The sequence below is a fragment of the Barbus barbus genome (genome assembly GCF_936440315.1).
Source record: "Barbus barbus genome assembly, chromosome: 26".
Lineage (NCBI taxonomy): Eukaryota > Metazoa > Chordata > Actinopteri > Cypriniformes > Cyprinidae > Barbus > Barbus barbus.
Genome location: NC_136754.1, coordinates 1,354,357 through 1,364,891, shown reverse-complemented (window position 1 = coordinate 1,364,891; position 10,535 = coordinate 1,354,357). Strand labels below are relative to the sequence as shown.

Genomic DNA, 10,535 nt, shown 5'->3' with positions numbered 1-10,535 from the left:
ACATTATTATTGAAACAAATATTAGAGTTATGCCATACATTTTATGCAAATAACAAGTATTAAAATTAAAAAGTAGATTTAAATGTTTGAAAAATATATTCACTAAAATTAAATTAAATACATTTTCACTTTATTTTAACTGTCAGTCTGTATGTATGTGTATATATAAATAATAAATAAATAATAATAATAATAATACATTTTACGCGCTTTTCTCATACAGATATACACATACATGAAGTATATTTTCTGAATTAGCCGACAGATGAATTTCTTTCGTGCAATTCTACTTTTTGCTGTAATCATTTTAGCATTTACGCTGAACAGTCCTGGTGCGCATTTGGAGACGCGCGCTTTACGCGCAAGGCTAATGCTTCGAAATGAGACAAATAAACATTGTGTTGTTCGAATTATAGATCAGTATCGACGTACATCCATTCTGGAGATCCGCTTGCACTTTTCTCCCAAGCAAGTCACATATTCCATGATGCACAAGCCCGAGAGATCGTTTATGCTGCGTATCTCCTTGAAAGGCAAAAATGCGTTTTCTCACCTGCTTCCAGAAGTTAATTAAAGGTGACCTTCAGCCCTTATTCTAGGCACTATCATTTAGATGGTAATTCCTTGAAGAATAATGTTTCTGCGTCAGGTGTGCGGATATATATTCCTTTTGGGAAATCTTGTGCTCAAACCTTTTAAGACCATCTTCGTGAAATCACACAAAGATCAGTGCAGCTCTGGACACCTAGATTCATGAATGAAATAATTTCAAAGCGTAGCAGCGTTAGTCTGATGTCGGGAGGAAACACGGGGAAGATTTTATTCAACAAACCCAACAGAGAAACAACCAGGAGCGCCAAAGACACCGAGTTTATTCGCTACTGTATACATACAACGTCCAAAACCTGGTGGAAAGCATCGCTTATGCTTGTGGTTATACATTTGGCACTTTTAGACACACAAGTAAAGACTCAATGTAATGTTTGATACTTACTGTAGTCTAAACTGTATCTTAGTCTCTTCTGCTGAGGGAGTGTGAGTGTGTGCTCGGCTCTCTGCTCTTATGAAGGTTTCCTCAGCTCAGCTATTTCTGATCGCAGTGTCACGTTACTCTATCAGCAGCTCTTGCCATATTTGGCTTTCAAAGTCCTGGTTGCTATTTCACTGAGTGGCACATAGAAAGAATGTGGAATTGAGTAATACTCAATAGTGTGCTGTGACAAATGCTGCTCTGTTCATGCACACACACACACACACACACACACACACAGTGGTGGCCAAAGTGATTAGAACACTAGTATTTTCAGCAGCTAAAAATGGTTTTAAGTCAGTTATTTCTATCTTTTACTGTAGTGTGTCAGCAGGAAATATCAGTTACATTTCCAAACATTCATTTTGCCTTTAATTCTAATAATGCAGTGAGATTTTTGTTTCCACAAGGAGTCTGACAGCAGCCAGTGCTCCACACAGAGATCTGATCTGATCATCATCCAGTCTGTCTAGAATGACATGAAGAAACAGAACAAACTGAGACTAAATCCAGAAGAACTGTGGCAACTTCTCCAAAACGCTTCAAGAAAGCTCCCTGCAAAGCTCCCTGAAAAAACTATGCGCAAGTGCACCGAGGGCAAAAGCTGCTTTAAACGCAAAGTATGCTCACACCAAATGTTGATTTAATTTTTTGACAGCATCCTCATTTTACAGCATTTTTACACAAGTGCCTAAAACTTTTAACAGTACTGTAGCTCTGAAGGTAGCTTTCTTGAAGCGTCTTGGAGACGCCACAGTTCTTCTGGATTTAGTCTGTCTCAGTTTGTTCTGTGTGTGTGTGTGTGTGTGTGTGTGTGTGTGTGCATGTATGGAGTAAAAATATGTTGTTATTATTGTCATGAGGTACTTTGGTCTGCAAAATGAATCGCTGTTTCGAAGTGCTCGAAACTCTTCACGCTGCTGACGCCTGCTGGTCAAGACTGTGTAAATGCAACAAAAACGTGCATAATATTAAATCAGCTTTTACAAACCAAATGCAAATGTTTTATTGAAATTATAATATATGAAATGGAATTAACAAATCATCAAATACCATTAAATGTGTGAAAATATGGAGTGGCACTTGTTTTTTATAGCCTAATTTATATAGCCTACTCTTATAGTTTTTGTTAATATAAAAAAAAAAAAAAAATATATATATATATATATATATATATGTGTGTGTGTGTGTGTGTGTGTGTGTGTGTGTGTGTGTGTGTGTGTGTGTGTGTGTGTGTGTGTATGTGTGTACATTACATTTTCCTGTTTATGTTTTTTTTTTATTACTGTTTATGTTTATATTTAATTTTTTATTTTACTTAGTTTTTTAAAGAATTTTTTTTGTTAGTAATTTCAGTGTTTTATTTTAAACTTAAGTAATGTTATGTTGTTTGTCGTTTTTATAAATTTTATGTCGTTTTTGTTCGTTTTTAGTTTTAGTTTATTTAATTTGCAGTCTGTCAGTCATATAATGACAGTCAATGGGACTCACGGCTTTGAGAGTCAAAAAACATACACAGACAAAACCAAATTAAACCCTGCGGCTCATGACGATACATTGAGGTCTAAAGATACGAAACATCAAATTTTCATTTTTGGGTGAACTATCCCTTTAACTGTGGGGTTTTGATTACAATGGATCTAAATCAGTCTGTATGTGTTTCTGTTAGTGCGCACTGACATCTAGTGGACATCAAAGTTCAGTTCAACAGGTAGAGCTTCACAGTTTCTGTTCAGATATTCCATCAAGTGTCTTTATCTTTAGTTAACGATGCTGATGAACCTCACCAAATTTAACTGAGTGAGTTCATTTTGAATTAACCAAACACTTCTTGGCATTTAAATTGCATCAAAATGATGTATATTTTGTGTAGAGAATCACTGACTGTAATTGAGGATTGTTGTAGATGAACAGGTCTGCAGAGTGAAGTGTCTCAGTGTTTTTGACAGGAGGATGGCTTGTTTGTTGTGTAGGTGTCATCAGAAGATCAGCTCACAAACATCTCACCAGAATGCCAGTGTACAGCGTTTACTTCAGACGAATAGAGTCTTTCCATGAATATAAAGTGCTAAATAATAATGAAGTTTCAACTGTTATGAATAGTTTTCAAGAGTGAAAAGATGTGCTTTGCCTTCAGAGTCTTGTTTGTTCACATCAAAAGGTCAAAAAGAAGGTTTATTTTACATTTATTTTATGAGGTTTGCATTTTTGCAACATTAGAACTCAGGACTGAACTCTGATGATTGTTTGATTTTCCTGATCAAATTAAATACACCATCAAGGAGAAGAGGGCTGTAGGTTTAACCTAAATTAAACTCTGGCTAACCATTCTAGGACCAAATGTTGGTTTGTAGTTAAATCTTCAGTTTTACAATGTTTGTGTGTTTCTCTTTTGCGTTCATGACAGTTTTGTTTTTTCCAAAAAATAAATTAATTATATATAAATAGACATTTTTATAGTATTTGTTTTGTCTTAATAGCTTTAATAACTGTTTTATACACACCATAAATTACAAGATGTTTTTTGTCTCTCTTTCGCTTTAATGCCAGCATTTTTCATTTGTATTTATTTATTTATTTAAGAATTCTGACAAATTTAAGAATAATTTTCATAAATTACAGAAAGCTCCAGATTTGCAGCCCAGGACTCCACTGCAGAGACTGCATACCGTTTTATAATTTTCAAGTAGCTAAATGTTGATAATTTATCAAACATAGTCAAACTCTCTCCAGTGATCATGGAGGTTTGCCTGCATTGCTTTAACAAAACTAACGAGACAGCAGTTTGTCCGGCGAGGAAAGAGTTAAGCGCGAGTTTCCCTGACTGTGCATGCGCGCGCACGAACTCCAAAAATTTGATAAATGTCTCTCCGGTCCGTTTCTAGTCTCTAGAGGAAGCTATGCCTTTTACGTACTTCATACTCCCACATCCACTGGCAGAGGAACATCTGTGCTGGGAGCCCACATCAGTGACCGTCCAGCTCTAAAATGCATCTCAAGATGCCAAACTTGATTTTGATTTTCTATTTACTTCAAGGACTGAATAACTTTATCAGCGCGCAAAACTCCGCGCCCTGGAGGAACAGGATCCAGTGGGTCAATAACGGCCAGGTGTTCAGTTTAATGAGCACCGGTTCAGAGTATCACGCACCGGTGGCGTCCAGAAGACAGTCCAGGGTGTTTCTGAGCAGCAATAGAGATGCTATCCGAGACAGGACCGTGCAAATTCGAGTGGAAGCGTCCGATTCTGCGGCCACTAATAGCGGCAGCACCGCGCTTTTGGGTCCGGATCGCATGCAGTTCATCGCGGCCAACAGCCGCGCACCTGGCGCCAGACAAATGCAGGTGCGTCAGCGGCTCAGAGCAGCTCCAAGAACCAGATCCAACGCTACCGAATATTCCGGCGGCGGAAGAGCCCCGGCTCAAAGGGAAAATACCGCACGGAGGGCGCCAGCGGTTGCCAATCTCCAACACCTGGAAGCACCAACTGAGACCTCAAACACTTTAACCAATGGAAACTATAATGAAGCGGGGCTCTCCAGAACGCAAACTCAAAATGCAGAGCAGGGAACCACGTCTGAAAGCATGGCAGGAGATGATCCGCGGAACAGGAATACGGTTTTCTATAACATCTATCCGCCTGGCGGAAGGACGGGCATCCCGCGCCGCGCGCCGCCTGGTACCGGTTACGGCACCAGATACTTCCAGAACGGTGAGCTGCGCGCAAAGGACGAGTTTAGCCTCAGCATATGGGGGAATGTGTGGGATTTGTTTCAAACAGACGTGTTTTAGTGTATGTATATGTTGTGCTCGTCTGCAGGTCTGCCGGATCTTGTGCCAGATCCATATTCCATCCAGGCCGGCTCATACATCCAGCGCGTCCAGATGTACGCGCTCCGGTGCGCGGCGGAGGAGAACTGCCTGGCGCGGTGCGTTATGAATTATGATCTGTGTCCATTTACAGTAAGCGACCATAACAAATATTTAAACACTTAAGTCACACTTAACCCTCCAGTTGCGTTGAAATATTTGACTTAATTTGGTGTTCCCGGTCATAAATTTGATTTATTTATTCCCAAATCTATATATTTTTATTTTTTAAGAATCCTGAAAAACTTGAGACAATATTCCGTAAATATTTAATAGTATTTGTTTTGTGTCTGTCTTTTGCACTAATGATTGTTTTTCAAAATCTTTATATATCCATTCATTTTAGAATCCTTAAAACTTGTAGGCCTATATCACATAAATTAAAGACCATTTTATAGTATTTTTGTGTCTGTCTTTTACTTTAATGTCTTTTTTTTTCAAAATATGTCTATTTTTTCTTTCTTTTTCTCTCTTTTTTCTTTCTTTCTTTTTTTCTTTCTTTCTTTCTTTCTTTCTTTTTTTTCAAAAACTCTTTTTGGTGTATTTAAATCTAGACACCTTTTATACTCTAAATGTTGTTGATAATTTATTAAACATATTGTAACTCTCCAAAGAACATGGACTTTTTCCTGTATTGCTTTAACAGGTAATGTTACATCAGTTTGTTCAGTAATGAAAAGAGTTAATAGCAAATATCCAGAACAAAATCCTGAATGGATTTACTATTTTATTATGCTATATTATCTGAACTTATGCATCAATTTTTGAAAGAAAAAAACATTATTTGTGGATAATTTTGGCAGTATTTATTCAAAAACTGAGGTGCATATAACCAATCAGTTGCAAAAAGAAAAACTCAATTAAAAGAAAACAAGTTAATAAAAAGATTGTATCCGATATTTGGTAATAATATATCATAATGAAACATAATTGTTAGCCTTTTTTTTTTTTCGTAGGTCAGCCATTTTTGAAAGTGTAAGATATTGGGAATAAAATCACCAAAAAGTACAAAAATTATAATTTTTGGAGGGAAAGTTGTGAGCAAAGTCAGTAAGTTTTAGTCCAGTGCAATAACATTAAATAACATTTCAGGAAAAAGAAAATCCTCTCCGGGTCAAAATGACCAGAACACAACGCGAGGGTTAAAAATGTCTAAATGTCATCAAATTAGATACAAATTATTAAAGAAAATGTAATTAAGAATGATGTACAAACACACTTTACAAGCAGAACATTTGACTCTAAGACTCTAACACAGCCTCAAATATAATGCATTAAAGAACTATTTTAATGCATTAATTGTGCACCTTATAATGCCATGTGATTATCATGCGTAATTGTAACCAGTTATGATACATTTTTTAGACCTGTGGTTTCTTCTGCTATGAGCCCTGTGTGAACTTGACTTCATACATCCACTAAAAACCACCAAAACACCAGCTGACTCAAACACTGAGACGTCAAAAGATCTAGCACTGAGATTTTATTATATAATGCAATGTTATTCAAAGATTTGAAAGTGTCCAAGCAATTTTTTATTGAGTCTGCAATGTCTTACCATGTTGAACAGTTGAAGCAGGCCTACTGTACCCTAAAAATGAAATGTTGCAAGCTTTCAATATTGGTGAGAGCTTTTTAGATGGTCTGCATGACCTCTCGTCACCCAGTGACCATGCGCTCATCCTCCACCGTCTTTCATCTTTCAGATCTGCATACAGACCCACAGTCAGAGACATCGACTACAGGGTTCTGCTGCGCTTCCCACAGAAGGTCCGAAACCTGGGAACGACTGACTTTCTGCCCGTCAAACCCAGACATCAGTGGGAGTGGCACAGCTGTCATCAGTGAGTCGGATTAATCACATAATAATCAATCAAAATGCAAAAAAAACAAAACAAGAATAATATTGCCTAATTTGATTACGCTGAATTAAAAATATCAATGACATTTGTTTTGACAAAACAAGAATGAAGATTTTTCTAATTATATGTATGTATCAGTTTAAAGCACTCAAAAGTTCCAAATAGAAGTTTTCAAAATGTATCATTTAGCATACAATCTGCAAAAATAGGTTCAAATACTTACTACATCAACACAGATGAAAAAAAAAAAAAAAACATCACGTTTGCATTTTCGTCTGTCTCTGGCCATAATTCTGACCTTGAAATCAGGATTGGGTGTAAAATAATATCATACATGTGAAAATGGGCTGGGAATCGAACAGATAGTTGTGATGTGGCTCAGATTCAGACAGGAAACATGTGTTTGTGGTGTTTTTCTGCTGATTAATAGAGAATACAAGACGTCTTCACCTCACAAATGCTTGTCGAAAGCAAAAGTGCTACAAAATAGCGCTTTTTTTTTCATTCAGCAAATTTGATGCAGGGTAATGAGATTATTGTTATTATGATTATAAATTACGATAAAATTGTAAATAATAAAAACCCTACTGTAATGCAATCACTGCAATTAATGCTTCTTGCTTATTATAAAATCACAGCAATATTATAAAATGCATAATTGTTCAATAAAATAAGTTACATTTATTAGTAGTAAAAATCTGAATGAACAACAATGCAATCAGAATTTAGAGTGGGATCTGTGTTTTATAAATCCTATGTGAGTGATGCATTACAGCGGGTTGCAAAGGTGTTTGTTCAAATCATTATAGCGTGAGAAATGCATGATGTGTGTGATATCTGACAGGCACTATCACAGCATGGATGCGTTCAGTCACTATGATCTGCTGGACATCAGCACCGGACTCAAGGTCGCAGAGGGTCACAAGGCCAGTTTCTGTCTGGAAGATACGGGCTGTGATCCTGGATTTCACCGCCGATACGCTTGCACCGCACACACACAGGTACAAACACACACATCACAGTCTCCCACTACGAACAGCAGGGTTATTAGTTCCATTATAAACCAGTGTCGTTGCTTGAAGTGCATGCTTGAGCGTGTGATTAGTGCAATCAGCTGTGTGTGTGTCGTCAGTGCAATAGATAATGGGAATTGTAGTCCATGGGTGATGTGCAACAGTAGTGTAGTGCAAGAGTCAATTCGATGGAAAGGCGACCTCTGGTGGCTATCGGGCGGAAGGCCACAGACCGGATACGTGACATATATACTATTAAAGCTTTTATTTATATTTTGAATTAGCTTTTATTTGTATATTTTTAATTCTCAGTTTTAATTTTAGTTTAGTCATTTCGTTATGTGCTTTTTCTATTTTTATTAGTTTTTTTACTATTAAGGATTGATTTTATTTTTATTTCTGTTTTAGTTTTTATTTATTTAATTAAAGTTTTTCATCTCATATTTATGTTTTATTTGATTTTGTCATTTATTTGATTTGACTCGATTTCCACTTTATTTAAATTAACAAAAAAAAATAGCAACACTTTTAATTTTAGCGATAACAGCCCTGGATGAAATATATGACCCTGCAGCACAAAAGCAGTCATGAGTAGCGCACCTATATTTGTAGCAATAGCCAACAACACATTGTATGGATCAAAATTATCAAAATTTCTTTTATGACAAAAATCATTAGGATATTATGTGAAGATCATGTTCCATGAAGATATTTTGTAAATGTCCTACTGTAAATATATCAAAACTTCATTTTTGATTAGTAATATGCATTGCTAAGAACTTCATTTGAACAACTTTAAAGGCGATTTTCTGAATATTTAGATTTATTTTTTTTCACCTTCAGATTTCAAATTTTGTTTTTGTGGGCCAGGGTCACATACTATTGCTTATTACTGAATTATTATTGCTGTGTTCTTGCATTGAGCAATTATTAGAGTTAGTTGCAAAGGCACCATTTCAAATTTTGATCTAATATTTATATTATATTTTATTTCAATTAACAAAAAAGAAACTATTTCTATTTAGACAATAATTACCCTGGTTGAGATGAATTTGTGCTTGTTATATTTAGTGTTTTGATTAATAGAAATATTATTGTAATACATTTCTGATTTTTTTCTACTCGTTTTATTTTATTTTAGCAGAATTTATACTGCTTTATACTGCATACTTCTAACGACAGTAAAATGAAATGTGTGCTGCTCGTATTCAGTGTTTTGGTTTAATAGAGTTATTATTGCTGTGTTTTCAGGGTTTGAGTCCAGGCTGCCACGACACATACGCCGCCAACATCGACTGCCAGTGGATCGACATCACAGACGTCCCTCCTGGAAACTACATTCTCAAGGTATGAGAAATAAAGCATTTTCAAATCCAAACCGGATCCTGTTGTTGATGTGCCTTTCACTTCCTGTCCAGGTCACAGTCAATCCAGACTTCCTGGTGCCCGAGTCTGACTTCTCCAACAACGTTGTGCGATGTGAGGTCATTTACACCGGCATTTACATCCAAACCAGAAACTGCATCTTAACCGGGTGAGGACATGCATTTTTATTTACTCCATCACATTAATATTTCACGAGTATGTGATCAGAGCAATAATCCACTACATGTATTTCTTTCTTTCTGTTTCCACAGGATGTAAAGCCCTCGGGTCGGAGTTGAACTTTAAAGACCTATATAATAGGTTTAATTATAGTAATGTAATTTAAAGCTTTTTTTAGTAACTTGAAACACTCCATAAAGCTGTTGGAGTCATATTTATGACAAATGTACTGTATCTATTTTAGATGAGTTTGATTTCTTGCCCTAGAGCAAGCAATTTTAAGTGTTTTTGTGATGTTTGCATTATAATAAAATGTAATTTAGCTTTTATATTAAATGAAGAATTATAAATGAATAGATTAGTATGTTAGAGTTTGTATTTATTGCATTGGTTATGAAGAATATAAGCATTTTCTTTTAAACTAGGATTATTGAGGGAGATTTTGTGTTATTTTGGCTTTTTATTAGATAGTGGTTGAGTGTTTTACTCCACTGCAGATCACTAGTGTAAAATATACACTATTAAAGGGTTTGGTTTTCCAGGTTTCAGTTGATATTTCTGTCTTAAACGTCTTGAGAAGTTTGCTGCGAGCTTCCTTTGTCTTTGCCATGATTATAAAACTCTTTCCATGAATGCTGGACTTGGATGAACAAAGCCGTTTGTGGTCGGTTTGATTTGCAATAAACAGCAGAGAATGTAATAGAGGAAATGGATTGCGGTTCTTTTCTAAACTCTTTCTTCATTAAATCATGGGTTCATTCAATACAAAGAAGTTCAAATGAGCTATCAGTTTAAATAAGTTTGGATGTGGGACGAAACCTCCTTCATTATTTACTGTACAGGAGAGGGAAAGTTGAACTGGGTCGAGCTGCTTTGGTGAAAGACGTGTGCTGGGAGATTTTTCATTCTTATTATGACTTTGGAACAAATGTAGTTAATATTTCCTAATTTTTCATTTACAAACTCTGAGCTGGAAACTGAATATTGTTGAGCTGCAGACGTAAATAGGATGAAATGTCCTTTTTCTGAGTATTTACATGCACTTCACCTAATATTTAACTTCCTCTAAAGATAAACAGTCTGTGCATGAAGGAAATCCCAGAATGCATTGAGATGCAGTGTTATTTTAGTATTATTTATTAAATATGAATTAAGTTTTTATTCATATTTTGATTTAGCTTATTTTTATACTTTGTTTTAATTTTACTTCAGCTA

General features: G+C 35.8%; 1 protein-coding gene across 1 annotated transcript; it reads left to right on the top strand.

Moving 5' to 3' along the window:
* Positions 1-3,872: 3,872 nt before the first annotated feature.
* Positions 3,873-10,025, top strand: LOC306845559 (protein-lysine 6-oxidase-like). Its single transcript, XM_079378429.1, has 7 exons — positions 3,873-4,742; positions 4,851-4,959; positions 6,607-6,744; positions 7,607-7,763; positions 9,027-9,122; positions 9,194-9,309; positions 9,413-10,025. Exons 1-7 carry the CDS (start codon positions 4,019-4,021, stop codon positions 9,417-9,419), a joined length of 1,347 nt encoding a protein of 448 aa, XP_079234555.1. The 5' UTR covers positions 3,873-4,018; the 3' UTR covers positions 9,420-10,025.
* Positions 10,026-10,535: the final 510 nt, after the last annotated feature.